General features: G+C 36.6%; 4 protein-coding genes across 5 annotated transcripts; 1 reads left to right on the top strand and 3 right to left on the bottom strand.

Moving 5' to 3' along the window:
* Positions 1-280: 280 nt before the first annotated feature.
* On the top strand, positions 281-7128 carry LOC140808627 (cellulose synthase A catalytic subunit 5 [UDP-forming]-like). The gene is made up of 14 exons (XM_073165753.1): positions 281-768; positions 1259-1454; positions 1537-1760; positions 1909-2011; positions 2108-2285; positions 2939-3205; positions 3298-3643; positions 3875-4012; positions 4107-4232; positions 4327-4539; positions 4627-4900; positions 5114-5310; positions 5388-5738; positions 6089-7128. Exons 1-14 carry the CDS (start codon positions 688-690, stop codon positions 6668-6670), a joined length of 3276 nt encoding a protein of 1091 aa, XP_073021854.1. The 5' UTR covers positions 281-687; the 3' UTR covers positions 6671-7128.
* Positions 7129-7609: 481 nt separating this feature from the next.
* LOC140808628 (protein S-acyltransferase 8-like) lies at positions 7610-13547 on the bottom strand. Its single transcript, XM_073165754.1, has 5 exons — positions 13279-13547; positions 12038-12223; positions 9539-9844; positions 9166-9399; positions 7610-8453 (listed from the first exon to the last, which is right to left on the bottom strand). Exons 2-5 carry the CDS (start codon positions 12065-12067, stop codon positions 7977-7979), a joined length of 1047 nt encoding a protein of 348 aa, XP_073021855.1. The 5' UTR covers positions 12068-12223; positions 13279-13547; the 3' UTR covers positions 7610-7976.
* Positions 13548-15980: 2433 nt separating this feature from the next.
* On the bottom strand, positions 15981-17856 carry LOC140810670 (light-harvesting complex-like protein OHP2, chloroplastic). Its single transcript, XM_073168537.1, has 2 exons — positions 17338-17856; positions 15981-16279 (listed from the first exon to the last, which is right to left on the bottom strand). Exons 1-2 carry the CDS (start codon positions 17718-17720, stop codon positions 16165-16167), a joined length of 498 nt encoding a protein of 165 aa, XP_073024638.1. The 5' UTR covers positions 17721-17856; the 3' UTR covers positions 15981-16164.
* A 695-nt stretch (positions 17857-18551) lies between these two features.
* Positions 18552-22526, bottom strand: LOC140809567 (uncharacterized). Of its 2 annotated transcripts, none has more exons than XM_073167238.1 (3): positions 22210-22526; positions 20945-21590; positions 18552-19041 (listed from the first exon to the last, which is right to left on the bottom strand). In XM_073167238.1, the coding sequence occupies exons 2-3, from the start codon at positions 21409-21411 to the stop codon at positions 18975-18977; spliced, it is 534 nt and encodes a 177-aa protein (XP_073023339.1). In that variant the 5' UTR covers positions 21412-21590; positions 22210-22526; the 3' UTR covers positions 18552-18974. The 2 variants fall into 2 exon arrangements, with proteins under 2 accessions (XP_073023339.1, XP_073023338.1); XM_073167237.1 differs by having other exon boundaries at positions 20945-21587; positions 22210-22525.
* Positions 22527-22578: the final 52 nt, after the last annotated feature.

Here is a 22578-nt window from a genome sequence, read left to right as displayed (position 1 = left end):
AAAAAAGAAAAAATACCTCGACTATTATGGGCCCCAGCGCGTGGAACTCTCTCTTCTATAGTTTTTTAGACATCGTACCCCGAGTTTCGATAAATCCATCACGTAAGAATCAGTTCCTTGAATATTACCACGTTGAAGATTCAACGCTTGTGTTTCTATCCCCTCTCCCCTTAAATTAATAAAACTAACAAATTACGTACATTTTTTGTCTTCGAACCCCGTGGTAAACGATTCTGTGATCTACACCACCCCAGCTCACCACAGCACAAAAGTTGGGGAGAATAGGAAAGAGAGAGGGTATACTTATAGAGGGACCCTTTTCATAAACAGGGGGTTGCCCTCAAGAAAAGAATCAAGGGGAAACGAAACCACACACACAACTACTCCCAAACACAAAAGAAGTCACTGTGATTAAAAAAACGCCATTTTTTCATCTCCAAATGTGTTATTGTTTTGTTTTCTTTAGTGTCTGTTGAGGTATCATTTTCAGTTGATTGTTTAATGGAAGGGGTTGTATGTTTAAGAGGAGAGAAATTATCAGAGGCCCGTTGCATTTTTTTCTTTCTTTCTTCGACGAGGGTGCGTGCAAATGGGGTTGTTTGATTTTTATGTTTACTTGTAATTCTGAGTGTGTGCGTGTGAGTGGAGAGAGGAGACTCGGTTTTTTAGTCGTTCTTTCTTTTTGGGATGGATACTAAAGGCAGGCTTGTTGCTGGTTCACACAATAGGAATGAATTCGTGGTCATCAATGCCGATGATGTTGGAAGAGTGAGTGCTTTGAAAAGATTTCATCATGATGTTGTTTCATGGGTTAATCTGTCAAATGGGTTGTACTGGGTTTCACTTTTTATGATAAATGTGGTTACTTTTTTCAAGTGTTTATGCGTCTTGGTTATATGGTTATATTTGTGTTTTAGTTTTTAGCGTCCATTGCATTTTGTTCTGGATGCTCAGATTTATTTACCATCTTCTTGATACAATTCTGTCTGTACAATCTGCCGTTTTGCGTTAAACCTGATACAATTTCTGCGTCTTGTGAATGGCTTTTCCTAAATTAGTTTCTTTCACCTCCTTTTTGAGTTTCTAGATTTCAGAGCCGGTCAAAATTCTAGCTTCGGTTGCATTCTTTAATGACTTTACATTTTCCTGCATTTCTACCGCTTTTGCTTCAAAATCAGTTTAATTGATTGTAAAAGTCTTGTGTTTTCTTGATTTGATAGCTCGTTTACACTTGAAAGATGTATTTTCCCAATTTCAGGTGACTTCGGTAAAAGAGTTAAGCGGGCAAAATTGCCAGATTTGTGGGGATGAGATTGAATTCACCGTAGATGGGGAGCCATTCGTTGCCTGCAATGAATGTGCATTCCCTGTTTGTAGATCTTGCTACGAGTACGAAAGAAGGGAGGGTAATCAAGCTTGTCCGCAGTGCAAAATCAGATACAAACGCATTAAAGGTAAAACTAGTTGCTGAAATTTTCTGAACTTTTGTCGGCTTTTTGTTATGCTTTTTATCACCGGCCCACTTAACTTTTACAGGGAGTCCTAGAGTTGACGGAGACGAAGATGAAGATGAATTTGATGATTTGGAGAACGAGTTTGACTATAACATCGATGAAAGGAGAGTCCCTATGCAATTTTCTGAAGCAGGCCACTTTGCTCGCCATAATATTGGCCGGAGTGCATCTGGGATCACCGTTGCGTCGGAAGCGGACGCTTCAAATCTTAACTCAGATATCCCTCTTCTCACGTATGGTCAAGAGGTGGGTTGGTCATCAAAATTTTCCTTCGTCTTTTTGTTTCTTGAGTAAAGATTTGGTTTTGATTCGAAAATTTTACTCAAACCCGGAATCTTGATGTTCAAGTGTTTTGATTTGAAATGTTTACTGAACTCTCGAGTTTTTCGTGAAGGATGATACGATATCTGCCGACAAGCATGCTCTTATTATCCCACCATTTATGAGCCGTGGAAAGCGAATCCACCCGGCTCCGTTCTCCGATTCTTCCATGTCTCGTAAGTTTCCCTAGAACTTGGTTTAAATTATTTGTTTATTTTTCTTTAAAATTCTTTTTCTGGGTTACAAATATTATTTGCCTACCGACATTTCAGTGCCACGGCCGATGGATCCGAAGAAAGACTTGGCTGTATATGGTTATGGTACCATTGCCTGGAAAGAAAGAATGGAGGAATGGAAGAGAAAGCAAAATGATAAGCTTCAAGTGGTTAAGCATCAAGGAGATAAAGGTGGTGTTAATGGAGATGAGCTGGATGATCCCGATTTACCCAAGTAGGTCCACTCTCTTTGATTGTTTTTTTCATTTATATTCGGTAAACAAGTGTCGGTGGTCTGGCTTGTTATGTGAAATTTCTATTGATTCTAAGTTTTTTAATAATGTATTAATGAGTGGTTGACTTGTTTCTATAGGAACTACTCTTCTTTTTCACAGTTGGAATTTATTTACAAGGTTTAATTCAAGAAACTACTGTTGGTGTACAAAGTTCCATTTTTTTTACCTCGGGAGAATGTGATCTTTCATATCCCTTTGCTACGTTGGCACCCTATGGATAGCAAGGCTATGATTTTGAACTCAAAGGTCTATTACATTCTCCATTGGCAGAAAATGGAAAGTTTTAATGGATAAAAGCTTAATTTTGTAATAATGTTGGAAAACCCTTTGCGAGGTTGGAACTTGAGATGATAGTCAAATTGGTTACCCGGAAGAGGATTTTGAATGTGTTTGTCATCCTTGATATTTCTTTATTTTCATGATATATGAATCTTCAGTGGATTCGCATAATTGAAAAATTCTCAAGAAATTTGTACGTTGATGAAATAACTCCCTAATAATATTTGGTAGCTAGATATTTTCAAAGTAGAGATGGTTATTTCTTCCATTGCATAATAATATTTGTTAAATTTCATTACGATGTGATTTTCAGGATGGATGAAGGCAGGCAGCCACTTTCCAGGAAGTTACCGATTTCTTCAAGCAAGATTAGCCCGTACCGAATAATCATTGTAATACGAATGGCGATTCTTGGGTTGTTCTTCCATTATAGAATCCTTCACCCTGTGAATGATGCATATGGATTATGGTTAACTTCCATTATTTGTGAGATATGGTTCGCTGTGTCGTGGATATTTGATCAGCTTCCAAAATGGTGCCCCATTGAGCGAGAAACGTACCTGGATAGGCTCTCACTGAGGTATATATCTCTCTTTATATTTCCTCCATCCACACTGTTCGATTGCAATTTGTTTTTATTTATAAATTCACGTGAGTTGAAATTTTTATTAGGTATGAGAAAGAAGGAAAGCCCTCGGAGCTAGCTCCTGTGGACATATACGTGAGTACGGTGGATCCAATGAAAGAGCCGCCTCTTATTACAGCAAACACAGTTCTTTCTATACTTGCTGTGGATTATCCGATTGACAAGGTTGCATGCTATGTCTCGGACGATGGTGCTGCAATGCTTACTTTTGAAGCTCTGTCTGAAACATCCGAGTTTGCCCGAAAATGGGTCCCATTCTGCAAGAAATATAGCCTAGAGCCTCGGGCTCCTGAATGGTATTTTGCTCAAAAGGTCGACTATTTGAAAGACAAGGTCGAGCCAACATTTGTGAGAGAACGTCGTGCTATGAAGGTGTCCTACTCTTTCACTGTAGTTGTTTGAGAATTTTCTGTTTTTCTCTTTGTACACTTGTTTTCTTTGTGAAATTTAGAAAAAAGATGCTCGTATTCCATTCGGTAAACATACCATTTTTTTGTTTTAGTTACTCTGAGTACCAAGAAAATCTAGTCATCCACCGAGTAAATTCTGTTTCGGTGCAAGTTTAATGTCTGCAACTTGTCTGCTGTGATTGCTTTCATGCAGAGAGAATACGAAGAGTTCAAAGTTCGAATAAATGGATTGGTTGCCACAGCACAGAAGGTTCCTGAGGATGGTTGGACCATGCAGGATGGTACTCCATGGCCCGGAAATAATGTTCGAGACCATCCAGGAATGATACAGGTATAATAAAAAATTCATCATCGCCATGATCGTTTCTATTTGATGAAGACAAGCAACATAATATTTACAAATAAATGCTGTTTTTTCATTTCAGGTGTTCCTTGGTCAAAATGGTGTTCGGGATATTGAAGGGAATGAGTTGCCTAGGCTTATATATGTTTCTCGTGAGAAGAGGCCGGGTTTTGAGCATCACAAGAAAGCCGGCGCTATGAATGCTTTGGTATTTCAATCTTGTTTATTTTCTCTCTCGAGATTGGTTTTTGACATATTAAGCTATCTTATTCATTCTCTTTGTTTTTTAAATTTGATTCCAGATAAGGGTGTCGGCTGTCATCTCCAATGCACCTTACCTACTCAATGTTGATTGTGACCACTACATAAATAACAGCAAAGCCCTTAGGGAAGCTATGTGTTTCATGATGGACCCTCAATCTGGAAAGAAAATATGCTACGTGCAATTTCCTCAAAGATTTGATGGAATTGATAAGCATGATCGATATTCAAATCGTAATGTTGTCTTTTTCGATGTACGTGAGACTCCTTTTGTGGATATTGAATTAATCCTTTCATAAGTTTCATCTTCAGGAAGCTAATTTTCTCATGATTTCTTACAGATAAATATGAAAGGACTTGATGGGATCCAAGGTCCGATATATGTTGGAACTGGATGTGTCTTCAGGAGGCAAGCACTTTATGGATATGATGCCCCCAAGAAGGCGAAGCCCCCTGGTAAAACATGCAATTGTTGGCCAAAATGGTGTTGCTTCTGTTTTGGATCGAGAAAGAAAAACAAGAAAAAGACGTCGAAGGATAAGAAGAAAAATACCAAGGTTAGGGAAGCTTCGACACAGATTCATGCTCTAGAAAATATCGAGGAAGGAATCGATGGTGAGTTGAAAATATGGGGTTGCAATAATAGCTCTTGTTGTGGCTGCACTGATCAAAACTTCTTGTTAGGTTGCTGTATACTTTAATTAATTTGAGTTGTACAATTAAAATTAGTTTACACGACAGAGCTCGACCCTATAAATAATGTCAAGTGTCATCGATACCCTTTTTCAAGAATCTGATGAATGCTTCTATTTCCCCTTTTTTGGGCAGGAGTTGACAATGGAAAATCATCCCTCATGCCCCAAATAAAGTTCGAAAAAAAATTTGGACAGTCGCCTGTGTTCATTGCTTCGACACTTCTTGAAGATGGTGGTGTTCCTGCTGTAGCAAGTTCTGCATCGCTCTTAAAGGAAGCTATTCATGTCATTAGTTGTGGTTATGAAGATAAAACTGAATGGGGAAGAGAGGTGTGTTTTCTCTGCAAATAAAGTTTTCTTCACAACATTTTCTTGATTTATATGTTCTCACACCTCTATTCTTCCAGATTGGATGGATTTATGGTTCTGTCACTGAAGATATCTTAACCGGTTTTAAGATGCATTGTCATGGTTGGCGATCAGTTTATTGCATACCCAAAAGGCCTGCGTTTAAGGGGTCGGCCCCGATCAATCTTTCCGATCGTTTGCACCAAGTTCTTCGATGGGCCTTGGGATCAGTTGAAATTTTCTTGAGCAGGCATTGCCCGATTTGGTATGGATATGGGTGTGGTCTAAAGCCCCTAGAGAGATTTTCGTACATAAACTCAATCATCTATCCATTGACTTCTATTCCCTTGATTGCTTATTGTACCTTGCCAGCAGTCTGTCTCCTCACAGGAAAATTCATTGTCCCTGAGGTAATCTCTGTTCCAGAATTGAGCTACTTTGCATGCTGTTTCGAATTTTTTCCTGCTCATTACGTGGTACGGCCTTAAAGACCTTTGTATCCACAGCACAATGCCCAGAGGGCTAGAATTCTATTAGATCTTCTTTAGTAGGTTGCAATCGTCATCTCCTCATATAAGTGAAAATTTTGGGATGTATGCGGTACAAAGTAACATTAAATCATATTAACGATGAATCGTGATCTTAATATTATGAATTAATTTTATAATATGTTCTATGAGTTACAAGATCACACCCAAGCAGAAACTTCTTTATTACCCTTAATGGCATTGGTGCTGATATGTTTCTTGTTCATCTACAGATAAGCAACTATGCCAGTATACTTTTCATGGCTCTCTTTATGTCGATCGCTGCAACGAGTGTCCTAGAAATTCAGTGGGGACGTGTTGGGATAGATGACATGTGGAGAAACGAGCAATTTTGGGTAATTGGAGGCGTCTCATCCCACTTCTTTGCTCTGATCCAAGGTCTCCTCAAGGTCTTGGCTGGTGTGAACACAAATTTCACTGTTACTTCCAAAGCCGCAGACGATGGAGATTATTCTGATCTCTATCTCTTCAAATGGACCTCATTGTTAGTCCCTCCGCTGACACTAATGATCATCAACATCATTGGCGTTATAGTTGGTATATCGGATGCCATAAGCAATGGGTACGAATCATGGGGTCCTTTATTTGGCCGTTTGTTTTTCGCAATTTGGGTCATTCTCCATTTATACCCCTTCCTCAAAGGTTTCATGGGAAGACAAAACAGGATTCCCACCATCATTGTGGTGTGGTCCATTCTTCTTGCTTCTATATTCTCATTGTTGTGGGTACGAATCAACCCGTTTTTGTCGAGAGACGGCATAATACTTGAAGTCTGCGGGTTGAATTGTGATTAATGATGTCAACCACAGCCTTTATGCGTTTATACGTGGAAAATTTTCGTGGTAACTGCAGAAAAGAGAAGAATTTCAAGGGAAAGATCCCAATCTTTGATGGACATGAAGTGGAAAGATTTCATTTGAAGAAGGTATGGGCGATTTGTGTGTAGATAAAAAAGGGTTGCGATGCACACATTTATATTTGTTTTCATCAATTCTTTGGATAAATTATGTTGTTCCGTGATTCTAAAAGAAAATAAAGTTTTTAAGTATTTTTTCATATATTATATTTTACCTTCTTGCAAAGGGTATTCATTCAAGAACCTTTTTCTTCTTGTTTTGTGTCTTTCTCTGTAAACTTTATATTTATTTTGTGCAGTATTACTATTACCAATTGTAGATGTACCCACCACTGTTTTATAATAGAACAAGGCTTGTACAATTTTCCCTTCGAACTTGTATCTCAGAGATTAGTAAGTATATTATTCAAATTACTCGTTCGGTGCCATGATTGTAGAATAATTGAGTGATATCATACTTGTTGCATAAAAACCTTGTGATGATGAATTTCCTCCCTTGGTTTCATGAACTGAAGAAAATTTTATTCACTCATAATTTCTATAAATTTTTAATAAAAAATATATTAAATGCGTGTTTTATTTTCCGAGTTATGTAACATGATTATATACTCCCAGCAAAAATATTCTGTTCACAGAGACAAGGGATGGCAAAATTTTGGTTTAAGATTTTAATCGATTGTTCACCCCTATGTAGGCATTATTGGCTATCCCCTAGGCCAAGGCCGCCGGCGTCTTATGCTACAAATGCCACTCTTCTTGCTACACCAACATAGTTTACCCGAGATACTAACAAGAACACACTGAATATCGGTCACGAGCTATCGCAAAATTATCCATAATGGAGGTTTTTAACAAGAAAAAATAGCATACAATATGAAACAAAATATATATATTATAAAACCATCAATAATTGACCCCCGATGTTAATTACACAAAGAATACCAATTCCAGAAAACACGACCACACAACAGATCAATAAAAAGCCTGTTTACTTTAGGGAAAATACAATACAAGGGAAAGAAAGCAATCACCCCTCGTGCTACATAAATAATCAGGAAAAATATTAGATTGAGATCAGAGGATCAAATGTGTCCGGAATATGAAGTACATCTGAAACTCCCTGCCTAAAATTGAATATTAAACACATGGCATATTTCCTCCAAAGTCCAAAAGCGACGCCATAATCAAGCATGTAGAGATGTAACCTTTCCGGTGTGAATCTCATCAACTGCCCTTCTCAGTGCTCATTGATATGCTTCTTTTGGAGTTGCATGAGTCCCCTCCGATCCAATCTCCCAGCTTCCACTTCTTCTTCGCCAACTTGAGTGTCTCACATCTGATTGCATGGCAGGGACTCGCCTATCAGATCCAAAAACAGAATCACCTTCAGAGGAATTATGATGGGGAACATCGCTTCCTCTGCTACGAATATCTGCTTCGATATCTTCAATGTTGTGACGCTGCGAGATCTTCAAAAAATCTCCACCAGTATCCAGATCATCTTCCACTTTCACGCGCCGATCCTCGCCTGTATCAACAGGTTCAGCATCCCGGGTAGTAGGCAGAGTAGGCCTTTGCGGTTCCTCTTGTACAAATGCTAGGAAGTTGTTTTTTGAAGGTTTTACCATCGTACAAAATACTTCCAAAAAGTTATTTAAACACCCACGATCATAAACATTGATTCTGTTTTCAGCTCTATAGCGGAAATTTTCATAGGTTGTCTGCAGAAACACAACAAAGAGAATTTGAATTAAATGCAACCGGGTGAATAGAACTATATCATGGAAATATCACACGTGATATAATAATGATTCTCAACAGCCAACACCACCAGGGAGTTGGAATAATTTAAAAGGGAAAAATGTCAGATAAGGTAGAATTTTTCATTTTACATCAATTCATTCTAGCGCTCTATCTCTATGCGGTATTATCCTTAAATGAACTTTTGACGGAACTTGGGATTCTGACTGCTATATTAAGGGCATTACTAGCCTCCTTCAGATTTTCTCTCTACAAGCCAATCCAAATCACCACCCTCATGCTTCCCTTCTTTTCCCTAAAAAGATATAACCATGAATATATTTTATCTTCCTTTTAAATAAACACCAACAGATTCCCTTCTTCCGAACCCACTCAACATCATTTATTTTTTCTAGTATAACCATGCAGTGATGTGATAGTATGCGCCTCAAAGCCCAGAAAATAAAATGATATCCACTTATGTCATTACCATGATTTCCTGATTGGCTGTCGAGGAGGTATCAAATTCTGATAAAAAAATAGCACAAAATTTTCACAGCACAAACCACATTAGCTTTTTTTAGAGTTTATTGAATAATCAAAAACCAAACTCTAACAACCAACCAGCGATAATCAGATATTACAAGCAACAAAACCAAAAATAGGACAAATAAATAAAACAATAAATCCAACCTGATTTGTGCCTATTAGATAAAGGTGAAACCCTGTAAGCCCACCAACAAACCACAAGGAAATAAAACAATATGCCATCAGAATTACAGATGCCGGAGATTCTTTCATTGCTTTCCATACAGTCCCATGGTAATCATCCATCAGAACCTTGATGTACAAAGCAGACATTGCAAACACGTAGATACAAAGAAGTGTAGCAGAAGAGACAAAACAAAAGAAAAACCGGTAGTTTCGCTGCACATTGAAAAATTGAAGAGCCAGTTAGGCCACTAACGTAAAAACACGGTAAAAAAAATAAAGGGCATGATAATGCATCTAAAAGGAAAAGCAGGGAGAATCCAAATGTAAACAGTCTCATGATGAATTGACATACCAATCCTATGCACTGGCCTACCCAAGGGCAGTGGTGATCAAAACGCTCCACACAATTGTTGCAAATGGAGCAATGTGAGCAACGAGGAGGGCGATAGAGCATGCAAGTATCACAATATTTAACTCTTACAGGAAGTCCATTGACCATCACTTCTTTAGTTCGAGGAAACTGGAGGCTTGGCGTCTGCCGCCCACCAATCTCCACTGATGCTGAATTGTCATAACGAAATTCTTCTTCAGGTGGATGTGAATTACGCGGCACAATACCTGGATCACGAGCTGAAGTAAGGAGAAGAAGCACCAAAACCTGTCAAAATTAGTTAAATCTCATTATAAACCAACAAATACTTGAATTAGCATAAAACATGACTCAAGAGAAATGCCATTAAATAGAGCAGAGTGCAAAGAGAGCGAATAAAGGTAAGTGGATTGCATAATTGGAATAAAGGCCATGGATCGAATATAAAAAAAAACCAAGGGTAATAAAGTCAATGCATAAGATATAGCTGGAGCCAATTTGCAATCCACGCATGCTGAGAACAGAAAACAAGCACTTTGTCCGGTAAATCATTTAATAATCACCGTTAAGCATGCATGACAAGTTGGCATCTAGTTTAAGCTAGTAATAAGCGCACATGTGTTGCGAATGTGAAACAAACTAAAATATAGATGTATTTTAATTAAAAAATTGGACTTTAAAAGTAGTAAATGAACCATTGAGTAACTCATAAAATATGGGATAAAATGCTACCATCCAAAATTAAAGAGGGAAATTGGAAAGGAGTCTTGTATGTATTCATTCAATCAAATGAAGAGTAGAGAGAGTGTAAATTGGGTATTTATAAGGAGCTTCACCACAAAATCAAAAGGGATCCCTTTCCATGTTTATCTTTTCTAGCAACTGCACATATACGTTGTATGTATAATATAATCACATGAATATTATGTTTTGTACACATGGTGCACTTAAAGTTCTTGATTTAATAATAACACTCTAGAAATTAAATACATATATGATAAGATCTTAAGATAAAATGGTTTTTCCTTTTTTTTAAAGAGTCGAGTTCAAGAACAAATTGTGTATTCAAGCTAAAATGGGGAAGGGCGACTTGGGATTAGGAAAAAAGCTTTACTAAAAGGTAGTTACGACTAAAACTCTCGCTTTATTAATAGTGTAAATATATAAGGAGACACGGAAAATTAAATGCAATTTCTAATAAGGAGAACTTTTACGTAAATGAGTAAATACTTGGCAAAAAATGGCCGACATACATGAGAAGATGCAGCCACGGCGTCATTGGTAAGAAGGTAAACTAGCATGTCTCCGTTGTGCAAAGAGAGTGGGTATTCGGGTAATTTCACACATTGACATACCATAGAAACCAAGACAGTTACTACGATGGCCATTGCTCTATGTAGCACGGATACCTTGAAATTTTTTTTTTGAAGTATCGGATACGGATACGATACGCGGATACGCGTGTCAGATACCCCAAAATCCGTGTCGTTGACTTTGTTTAGGGTTGACCAGCCGGATACGTTTTGGACACAGCGAGGACACGCCATGGATACGGCGTGGATACGTTTTTCGGATACGTTTGGGCAAAATTGCAAATACTTAAAAATTTTAGGGGTCAATTAAAAAAAATTAAAATTTCTAGGGACTAAAAGGAAAATACTTTAACATATATTGGGCTGGTCTTTTAAATCCAATATACATTTGTCGTTTCTTTCTTTTTATTTCTGCTGAAGCCGCTCTCAACTCATCGCGTTGCCCTTCTTCTCTATGTCTGCCGCTGCTATTGTTGCCACCGTCGCCGCCGCCTGCAACCGATATGGATGTTTGATTTTTGTTTTTACTTGCTTAAGATGGATTTTGCGTTTAATATTTTGTACCTAAATCCTGATATATCATGATTAAAGAAATATTACATCTATCTCTATAATTTTTACTTTTCAATACTAAATTTATATAAATATAAATATATATAATATTTATATATATTTTAATGATTGTCGTATCCTAGACGTATCGTGTCTTATATTTTCAAAATTTGACGTGTCGCCGTATCCGTATCGTATTCGATACGATACTCGTATCCGTATCCATGCAACATAGCCGTTGCTTAATCCTTGCTATATAGGTACAGATACATCAACACCGAAGGAACTGATGGATGTTTCATTTTTACATGGCTATTATCTTTTTTTCCTCTAGCATACAAGACCCTCACCACCGGCCTTATCCATCAACTATACCTGCTAGTACAACAGCTCCCTCAGGTGCGAACTATGCTTTACCTAATGAAATATAACATAGTCTACACTCTACAGGAAGTTCAGGAACATCGCCAAACGAAAAATGTCCACATCCTTGCCAATTAGAACATCTATAATTGCATCAAACAAAAGGTGGGGGAAAGTGCATGGCAACCAAAATTTTAAAGAGCGCCATATTATTAAAGAAAGCATCTAAGAGTAAAAAAGTATTGGCACTGACATGAATTGTGAAGAGAATAGCGACAATCATAATAGCATATCCTGCATTATGCGAGGAAAACTCATGGCGGAGATGCCTTGCAACAAAAACACAAAACACAGCGACTGGGCCGATTATTAACAATAAGGTGACGAGCAATGACCTCGCATCAGGGCCAAATATCAATCTCCCACCAAGGAAAAAGATCTGCAAGAGGTGGATGATGAAAATGTTATTCAACTTATAAAATCCAGAACAGTACCAGAGTATTTATGAGAATTTATGACATTTATAATGTTTAGTTTCCACACTTTAGCCCTTTTTAATAGTTTAATAAAAAGAATAATATCTAACCAAAGTGGATGCAAGTTCTCACTTCCTACCCTTTGTGTTAAAATTCTATAACTCCAGAGACGCACAAGCAAAGGCACTGACCAAACACACATGGCCAATTTTTAGCTCTTTTCCGTGTGCAAGAATGCTTCACTTTATTTTATCGTCTTGGTGGCAAACTTAAGTTAGTACTGTGCAATGACTAATGAGTGTAAGGATGTGTAGTACTTCATGATTCGAAATGCATGTGAGCCCCACGTGTAGGATACGAATACGATTTTAATTACATCATTAACGGCAGTGAGGAAATGACTTCCAGCCCAAAAAAATAATCACTGAGAACATATAATCATCATAGAAACCAGTTTTTTTGATAACCTTCATTCCAAGACATTTTTATCCATTGCCCTGTAGAATTATTACTTGTACATTTGATTATCAAGAAACTTACCGTTGAACACCTGATGCTATTTCAAGAAGTTACAGAAGATTGTTTTGCAGATATAGATTTAGACAAGGAGAAAGAAACAGCATCCATCATCATTATACATATTAATCATCTATAAGACCTCAATAAAGCAAGAGTTAGCTGTAAAAGCCCCAGCATCAGAGATAAAGTCCACACCGTTAAATTTCAACTAAAGTTATCCAAGTTATCATGACAAGCACTCTATAAAGTCCAAAACTTCCTAACAGTACTGGACAAGATCCATTTCCGCTCAAACAAAAAATAATCACATAAATGAACTTAAAATACTAAAAATATTTTTTCTAATGCTGATAACACTGATAAAGGGAAAAACACAGCCATAGTCTAAGCCACAGTGAAAGCATAACATACACCCCAGAAAAGAGGAACCCAGAAATTTTGAAGTCTGAACAAACAGTAAAAGTAGCAAAAAATAAAAGCGCAGAAACAAAAATCTCACATTGTTCCCCTTCCAAACTTCGTAACACGCGCTTAGCCATTCAGTGAAAACCGCAGCGATGAAGAAAATAAAAAGAGAGCTAAAACCACGCCGCCAAGATCTGTCCTAAGCTGGAAAGGAGTCAAAGATTTGGAACTTGCAGTGAATGTCCATCTCCTTTATCTCAACGTTCAACCGCGACCAAAAACACAACTGCACAAGTGAGCGATTTTCAGTAACAAAATTGGGGTTGGATTTTGAAAAAAGATGAGACCTTTCGGCAGGATTTTTGAAATAAAAGTAGGGGGCTTGATAATCTTCCTGGCTTTCTGTGATCCGATTATGAGAGAGGGAGTGCGGTTTTGGAATTTTGGAAACGAGGGCTTATTTTTAAATTTTAGGAATGTTTGGGGAAAAGAGACCTCCAACTTTAATTTAATTTAATTTAAAACCATTAAAAAAAACCTATTATTATCGTGTAACTGCCCACATGTTTTCATATACAGCGTGTCATAGGATACACTAAATCATAATTTGGATCCATTTTATCAATTTATATTTCTTGAATTTTCAAGCAGTTCGTGGAATGAGACAGACGAGTAAAAATAACATATTATATATGAATAATAAGTCAACAGTTATCGATAACACAATTATATATTGTTGGTGATGAAAACTTGTATATGACAAACAACGTAAAGTTCAGTTTACATTTAAACCCGTGTTTTAAGAAGAATTTGTCCGCTCTTATGCTTCGGTGGTTGATAATTCTCTTCAAAATACAACTTCTCTTATAATTAATAAGCACAGTAAATTATAAGCACAATAAACAGGAAAAATCTCTCATTGTTTATGAAAAGAATAATATGAAGACAAGACGAACGCAAAATAGTGTTCACAAATATGATCAAATATTGATTCAAATGATATTTGATACTCTTGAGGTGTCTCTTGGTTCTAAAGTCGTGAAAAACTTAAAATGACATAATTTAGATGCATTGGTTCATGAAAATTAGTATCTATTTGCCAAACAGTACTGTAGATGTCTAAGCGTCACTTATCAAGTGCATAAGCACCTCTTTCTAGCCTGATAGCAGCCCAAGCCAATTATGCCGAGCTGAAGAGCCTAAATGGGCGCCTCAACGCCTATCATGCACGCAATGAGGCATTAAGCGCCTCTAGGGGCGCATGAGCGCTTCTCCTGCGCACAGGAGTGCCTCCCCGACGGCTTAGAAATTTCCAAGACCACGTGGAGTTTCTTTTTTAGGCGCTTCAGCACTTTTCATTTTACATGTAAAATTCTAAGATAGTTTTTAGGTACAAGTTTGAATCTGTTTTATTCGATCAAATCTTTTTCGTCTATTTTGGCTTAATTCATGCTCATTAATTCTAAAACATCCCAACATATATGATGCTAATAATTTGTAGAACTTAACCACACATCATATGAAACATGAATGCGTGATCATTTCATAGAAACGGCTACATGTATTATTGTCATAAACTAAAATTATCATATTGATATATATATATATATATACTACTTGATTATTTAACTAAGTTTTGCAAAAAAAAAAAAAAAGTTTCATACAAGGACAAAAATCAGGGCTGGCATGAAATAAATTATAGATGTTAAAAATTGAAATCTTCGAGTATATATAGCATTTGAATTACAGTTATAGTTCATTTGAGACTATCACAATGGAAATATTTGTTTCTGTATGTATACATATGTATATATATATACATATATATATATATATATATATATGTATATATATATGTATATATGTATGTATGTATGGTTATAAAACGGACCCCAGGTTTCATTCAAATAATTGTGAAACCAACGGTTGTTGTACGGCAGAGGGGTTGCGGGACAAATACGCTGACCCATAATACACATGTTAGTGAGCTACTAATACGAAATGTCAGCCAACATTAACCGGTGCCTCATTGTTTTTTGTCATACACAACTGTCACCATTATTGTAATACTTCTCCTACAAATAATGATTTCTGTTAGAATCATTCTTTTTGTAATTAACCAAATAAGATATTTAGAGTTGTGTTATTTTTTTAAAAAACGATATGTGTACTTTCGATATTGCGAACGTTAGATGTATTAGTTCTGTATATATTCGTTGCGCGCATGTCTAGTCGATTTTTTTCAACTTTTTCAATAGATTCAATAAGATAGCATGTGAAATGCAAAAGGAATAAAGATGGAAATGAAAAAAGTGAAAAGTAAAATTCCATTTTCATAGTCCTTTATCCACGATGGCTTTGGATTGGGATGGTCTGGCTCAAAATTTCAGATGAGTTCGAACTTTAATCATTTTTAAAATCAAATAAATAATCACGATCACCTGTTTTTTCAGAGAGTATGTCTCTTGTGAGACGGTCTCAAGAATCTTTATCTGTGAGACGGGTCAACTCTACTGATATTCAGAATAAAAAGTAATACTTTTAGCATAAAAAGTAATACATTTTCATAGATGACCCAAATAGGAGATTCGTCTCATAAAATATCTCCGTGAGACCGTCTCACACAAATTTTTGTCTTTTTCAGAATATGGTAAGCTTATTTAATATTTAAATACTCTATTGTTTTTTAATGAACATACTCAAAAGCAAGACAGGCTTGCGGTAATGATACGAACATTAAAAGTTGGCATTAAGTTGCAACAAAAATATGCGCAGAGGTTAAATGAGTACACAGTGTGACACAAAAAAGGAGCTTCAGAATTCAAAATTCTGTGTTCTCGAGAGCTAAGAAGATCGTTGGTCGAAATGATTGCAGCACAAGAAATTGAATACGTAAAAAGCAACGCAAAATTTAACAAACAATATATGATCATTACATTAAGTTACACTCACGGACCTGAGAGATAGAGAAAAGTATGCATCATTCGAGATCGAGAATCCCGAAATTGGAGAGGAGGATTTTAACTTGATCCACAAAGTCTGAGCCTGTAGCATACTCTGTTAACATTCCAACAGCAAAGCCAAACATAGCCCACCTAGTCCCGATATTTTCAACTCAGAAACAAGACTTTGTTACAGATGCTAATGGCAAAGAAGCCAGGCAACAGAAGAAAAAATAGATTACAAATTAAAATGACTTTCTTACAAGAAATAAAATTCATTAAGAATGATATAAGATGCGAATGAAGGATAAAGCATCCTTCTCACCAATCTTCTAAGAAAAAATAAAATTACAACCCGATATAGATGCAGAGATGCAATTGAATCTAACCAGATGAAAGACAATGTGGGTAACTATTTAGGTTCAAATGTTTGTTTTTCCCCTGCTTCAGAGAAAAGGATCATAAAAAGAAAGACTGGAGTTGATAAATCATCTCGAGAATTCATCTTGAGTGTAGAGTTAAAAATGGCATAAGCAGATACGCTAAAGTCTCGAGAAAGGGCAGATGCTAAGGCAAATAACATTTGTGCTTGCTGAGTCTGTTTCTCAAGTAAATGCATGTCAACAAACATGTCAGCAAAAATTATCATTAAAAAACTGATTTTTCTACAATGTCGTGAGAAGATATAGAAGCTAAAGCTCACTTTGCCGTGTTTCTGATCATATTTAGGTCTGCCCAAATCATCTGACTCATGATATACAAATTTATACCAAAATCTAGACGTTACTCAGTTCACAAAACTACAGGCGGGATTCTTTGGCTACCAACTCAAAATTTCATTTGCGATCACAAATCAGCTCTACAAGCAATTATATGGTGGCTTATTTATAAGGTTGAGAGGATATCCGTTTCAAGTTCCCGGATTCTCAAGCTATCATAATTGAATATTGTTCACTCCTGAAATATGAAGAATTGAGTTTTCCTAAAGGAATTTATGCAAATTTTACATTTTTAACCACATAAATTCAGCAATTAATCCCGAGCTGTCAAATTTGGTACCAACAAAAAACTAAAAACTATATCATACTCACTCTAATCATGCCAATTTCAATCCAAATCAAGAGAGAGCAGACGAAATCATTATCCATAATCCAAATATAGACCATAAATTAAAAAGAGACGAGGGATCGGTACAAAAACTCCTTGATTACCTGCCGTTGCTTATTTCATTCTTGCCAATGAACCCAAAGAAGGGTCCTTGATCAGCCTCCTCAAGCTTCTTCTCCTTAAAATATTCTTGAAGTTCTTTAGCCCTCTGCCTCTGAAACTCCAAAGTGATCACATTCTTGCCTTCCACGCCACCGTCGACCGCCTTCTTGGGAGGAGCACTCGATGGCGCAGCGGCTGGCGGTGGGACAGGCTTTACAGGTGCAGGAGCCACCGGTCTTCGTAAAGGGCCCTCGGACTGTGAGCTCTTTACTGTAAGTTTGACAGTTGACGACGAAGAAGAAGAAGAAGAAGAAGGAGCTGAGTTTGGAGATGGAGGGTTGCGGAGTTTGATGCATGAAAATGAAGGTGGCGATGCTACTGACATTTTTCCCCTGACGTGTTCCCCCTGCTACGGATGGAAATCCCCTGTCAATTTTACTATCTTTCTTCTTATTCGTTATTTTCCTTGTTTTGTGTGGTTAATAAGTTCGGAGATGAATGTGCATCAGTGATGGTTTCGGACCAGGATCTGGATAAGTTGACATGACCATACTTTTGCATGGATGGTTAAAATGTTTTTTTTTAATAAAGTGACAATCAGGTAAACCTCGAACCTCGGTCCCTGATTTATTACAACTAGATACTTTGCACACGTGTACAGTTTTTTTTATAATTATTTATGGACTAAAACAAAATTTGATAAATTATCGAGAGACTAAAGTGTTATTTGAATTGTTGAAATTTTAAAAAAAAAACAAAAATGTTTTTCGAAATTTAAAAAAAATAAAAACAAAAATATAAATTTGATATCAAATGAGAGCAAAATTAGTAAAACAAAAAACAGACCAACTTTTGATCTCTGTTAGGAAGATTCTTAATAATAGTAACAGATAATCTATAAATCAGGTCAAGTAAACCCGACAAGACTCGTCCAAAAAAACCATTGGTAAGAGAAATCGAACAAAAAAAAATACAGACTATCAATTACTTATTCCACCAATTCAAGGCCCTGTTAGAGACTATAATAATAATATTAGTGTGTTTACATATCACGGTGATCAGCCTCTGCAGACTGGTAAGTCACTTAACAAGAACTTCACACTGCCTTCAACATTTTTAGTAAACACTCCCCTCGGAGTACACAACATTTTGCAATTATGAAAAAAACCTGTATCATTTATATGTTTGATCTATATATAGTATACACGAAAACACATTTTTATCTCGCAAAATACGAGACTTATTCATCCAATGATATGTAAAATATTTATAGAAGCTTTTAGCATATACGGCTAGATTTTACAAGACTACAGAAGAAGTAACACAGTTCACAACAATAAGACAATGTAATTCACGTCCAAAATCACATTAACACCAACATAAGGCAAACTAATAACAATTCTATCATTCATCCTCGTGGCAGAAGATTCGTCCCAGACTTCTCCGAATCGAAATGACCAAACAAGAACCTAGAGAAGATAGCTATCACTGCACCAACACGAGCATCGACCGCGGCGAAAGGATTTGGAATACAGAAAGAATAGAGAAACCTCTTGTATAGACTCAAAATTTCCTTCTTCCATGAAGCTCAATGCATCTTTTGCAGCGACTCGTTGGATTAGGGAAGAAAAACCTCAGACTACATTACGTTGCAAGAACAAGACTTTTTGTTGCAATGATAAAATTCATCGTCTGATTCATTTTCACTGCAATCACATTGAATGCTTGATTGTTAAACTGACTTGGCAATGTCAAACAAAGAACAAGTTCAAAACATGTTCCGCATGCAAGTGGCTCGTGAAGCCTTAGACGGATTAAATGGGATTGCACAAAGTACAATTATTTGCAGACAACCAAAGATTAGAAACAAAGGCGCGCATATTTATGCAACACAATAAATCCAAGGTAAAACTATAGTAGGGGAAAGCTCACTGCTCATGTGATTTTCCTAGTAATGTGCAGCTTGAGATTCCAAAACTCTTTTACATAATTTTTATCCATGACAGATAGCTTACTCGACCCTTTTACCAACTCCGGTCCTCCCTTCACCAATTAGTTATATAATCATATTCCAGCTATTTTCTTCCTAAAGCACCATAATACAAAGGACCACTTTAAACCAAAACTCGTGGATGTAGAAAAGCCAAACAACAGAGAGAGAGAATGGAGCAAGTAGAGAGTAAAATAGTCATTTTCCCCTAGCTTCAGTTCAGGCGAGTAGTTAAATTATGGATATGCCTGGTCCAACTTTTAACTACTTATCCGAGGAATACAAAAGTTCAAATCTGAAAACTAGGTTTCCGCTTTATTTTCATTTTATTCCCCTTAAATGCCCAATCCTTTTTCACATCTCCAAATTCAATGATTCTTTTCAATTCACATTTTCCACACTTTTAAAAACAACTACATCATTATGTTTTATGATATGATGTCAACAACTCACCCCACCATCTTCTCAAATTTTAAAATATTCGACACATTATAAGCCATTATACATTACCTGATAGCAGTTCTACCAACAAATTCTCACATTAAATAACTGTTTTGATAGAAAAAAGTCCTGGTCTAAAAACAAAATAAAGATAATCTTATTCTCTCATTTAACTTCAAAAAAATATGTTTCTACAAAATAAAACAGAGCATAACCTAAACAGAAAACGAGGTAAAGAAATGCCCAAGAGTGAGTTTTTTCCTTTTTCTTTTACTTTCTGCCACTCTAATGACATCTGAGGTTAAAGCGAATTGTCCATGAATAACCAACATTGTTCACTCTCACAAACAAATTATGAGATAGGAAAGCTTTCATGATCAACATTTTTATATGTGACGCCAATCGTTGTAAAAGTAAGCACGGAATCTCAGATTCCGAAAACATGCAATGCCTGTGGTACCATTTTGAGATATACAGTTTCTGCATTTCCATACACATCATATTTAAGTTCTTAAAGAAAATCCCATAAGAAATCAATAAAAGATTGATGGAAAATAGTGACACCATTAGGTTTTCGAGTCAATAAAGTTACAACTACTCAGTTCATCAATAGTGTCTAATACTTCATGATAAATAAAAATAAAAATATTATGTAATACTTTTTGCATCAATAAAGATTTAAAACAAGGTGGTACGGTACACCCACAAACACACATACATTGAAGCTTTTTTTTCTAGAGGATAACAATACAATGGACCACATTAATCATAAATCATAATTGAACTCACGTCTGAAAGACCACAATAATCATGTAAAATAAGTAGGTTTCCTGTGCTTACTTCAATAACTAAAAAATGCACAATATGAGGTTAACCAGCTAACCGAAATAGAGAGTTCCGCCAAGTATGAGAATCTACGTCACAAGGTCCACAGAGAACAGTAAACCAGATGGGGTATTTCCAAACCTCAGTCACATGATGACATTCAACAAATCCAAGCAAAACCAAAAACAGAGAACAATACAAGTAAAAAGTAATTGCTGGTAGTTGGCAAGTAGCCAGCGTATCCCATACGAAACAACATAAATGACACAAAAGAGAGAAAAAGGCGGAGCTAATTAGTTAGAATATCCTAATGACTGGAACATCAAAAAATAAAAGCATCTAAGTTCTCTTACCTCATCTCAAATTCCCGAACCTGAAAAAGCTCTCCCCCAGAAGTATCTGTCCACTGGACTTTCCTCCTCTCCGTTTGACAAGCAGCATCACCATTCTTTTCACAAAATGCTGTGTGATTCTTGGTACAGCCACCACCACCTGTGGCAGCAACTGAAAGATCTATTGGTTTCTTCAAACTGCTCTTAAGACTAATAATCTTTCTAACGCTGCTATTATCACCATCACTATCATCAGAACGTGATAGATCTTTACTCTCACAAAAAACAGCAGGTCCCGGCAAGACTTCTTGGTTTTGCACCGGTCCAACTTTCAAATGACATGGGCTCTCAAGTCTGGTAGATGGGCGACAAAAGCACACAAAGAATGTGCACCCGCAGACAAGCCCGTTCTTCCCCGAAGCCAGCTGGATATCAGGATCAACCTCTTTATCCACCAATTGGTAGTGATTCCACGGTGTCACTCTCATGGGTCTTCCTAATATTCTCTGAACTCAGTATGATCCAAATCGTACTGTACCTAGAAGCTAAAGAGGAGAAAAATATTCCTACTACTACAGCCAATAGCAACACCTATTCTCATCCGATCACCACCCAACTGCTTGCATTTTTTCATTCTAATTCGCATCTAAAATGCATAATTCACCTGCTACATCCAACATATAATCCCATTATACAGGAGTTAAGATACATTCAAAACATGAATATTCATTCAGAAAGATGGTTCAATAAAACGATCAACTTTCTGGTTGAATAGGTTCCTCCGTGAAATTATGAATGGGATTATTCTCTCTTAATTACTGGCATTAGTTCTTGAAGGAGTGCTTGTCATGGAAAACAAGTACTGATGCATTGATACCTAAGATTTTAAAAATATACATGCTTCTCAAAATATTTGATTTCAAGAAAGTAACAAGATTCTCGGATTCAACTAAAAGGATTTAAAAATGAGCTTAAACAAAAAAAAACCTTAAATCGCAATCGCACAAAAGCCAAGTGTTGGAAAGTGATCAACTTTTATATTAAAACTTGGAAAATTTTCCAAACAAGAATCAAGCAGTCAATGATCGTACACTTACTATACAGCAAGCAAATCAACACACAAACATATTCCTGCTGTTAAACAATTACATAACCAAGCCATCCCAAACAAAGAAAATCTTGAAATTCCATTTCTTAAAATAAATTTCTTCCCAGCAATGCGCTAGGCCGCCACATCCCAAGAAAAAAGATACGACCGTCTATATTGAGAAAGCAAAGGTACATACAGATCTGAGCGCGATGTCGCTTGACAATTCAGAGCTCAGAAAACTGCATCTGGGAATGTCCCGCAAATTCTTACAGAGTACAAATTGAAGCATTATAGTTCATCATGCAGATTATAGCCATAGGTCGATTACTCTCAGAATCAAGTGCCAAAAAAAAAACTTTTTCAGGTTATTTGTATTTTCTTTGCACAGAGAGGAGATTCAATGAACTTTTGAGAATGAAGGGAAACGAAACGGACCAGACTAATTATTGTAACAAGACAAGAATTGAAAGGGGTGGAGTGCACCACCAATGTGGCGCATGATAGCATGGGTCCCTTCGAAGATTTTGGTGTACTGTTCCAAATTTCCTCCTCTCCAGCATTTACT

This window comes from Primulina eburnea, chromosome 13 (assembly GCF_022965805.1).
Source record: "Primulina eburnea isolate SZY01 chromosome 13, ASM2296580v1, whole genome shotgun sequence".
NCBI classification, from domain to species: domain Eukaryota; kingdom Viridiplantae; phylum Streptophyta; class Magnoliopsida; order Lamiales; family Gesneriaceae; genus Primulina; species Primulina eburnea.
This window is presented reverse-complemented; position numbering and strand designations above follow the sequence as displayed.

Bases quoted from the DNA above. Each gene is read 5' to 3' on its own strand.
- LOC140808628 (XM_073165754.1), bottom strand. From the start codon at position 12,067: ATGATTGTCGCTATTCTCTTCACAATTCAT. The intron at 9,845-12,037 runs GTCAGTGCCAAT...TAATTTTGACAG, and splicing joins CTATTCTCTTCACAATTCAT to GTTTTGGTGCTTCTTCTCCT. The intron at 9,400-9,538 runs GTATGTCAATTC...TTCAATGTGCAG, and splicing joins TAGGCCAGTGCATAGGATTG to CGAAACTACCGGTTTTTCTT.
- LOC140808627 (XM_073165753.1), top strand. From the start codon at position 688: ATGGATACTAAAGGCAGGCTTGTTGCTGGTTCACACAATAGGAATGAA. The intron at 3,644-3,874 runs GTGTCCTACTCT...GCTTTCATGCAG, and splicing joins GAGAACGTCGTGCTATGAAG to AGAGAATACGAAGAGTTCAA. The intron at 4,233-4,326 runs GTATTTCAATCT...ATTTGATTCCAG, and splicing joins CCGGCGCTATGAATGCTTTG to ATAAGGGTGTCGGCTGTCAT.
- LOC140810670 (XM_073168537.1), bottom strand. From the start codon at position 17,720: ATGTCAGTAGCATCGCCACCTTCATTTTCATGCATCAAACTCCGCAAC. The intron at 16,280-17,337 runs GTAATCAAGGAG...TATCGGGACTAG, and splicing joins AATGAAATAAGCAACGGCAG to GTGGGCTATGTTTGGCTTTG.
- LOC140809567 (XM_073167238.1), bottom strand. From the start codon at position 21,411: ATGAGAGTGACACCGTGGAATCACTACCAATTGGTGGATAAAGAGGTT. The intron at 19,042-20,944 runs GTAAGAGAACTT...ATGTGATTGCAG, and splicing joins GTTCGGGAATTTGAGATGAG to TGAAAATGAATCAGACGATG.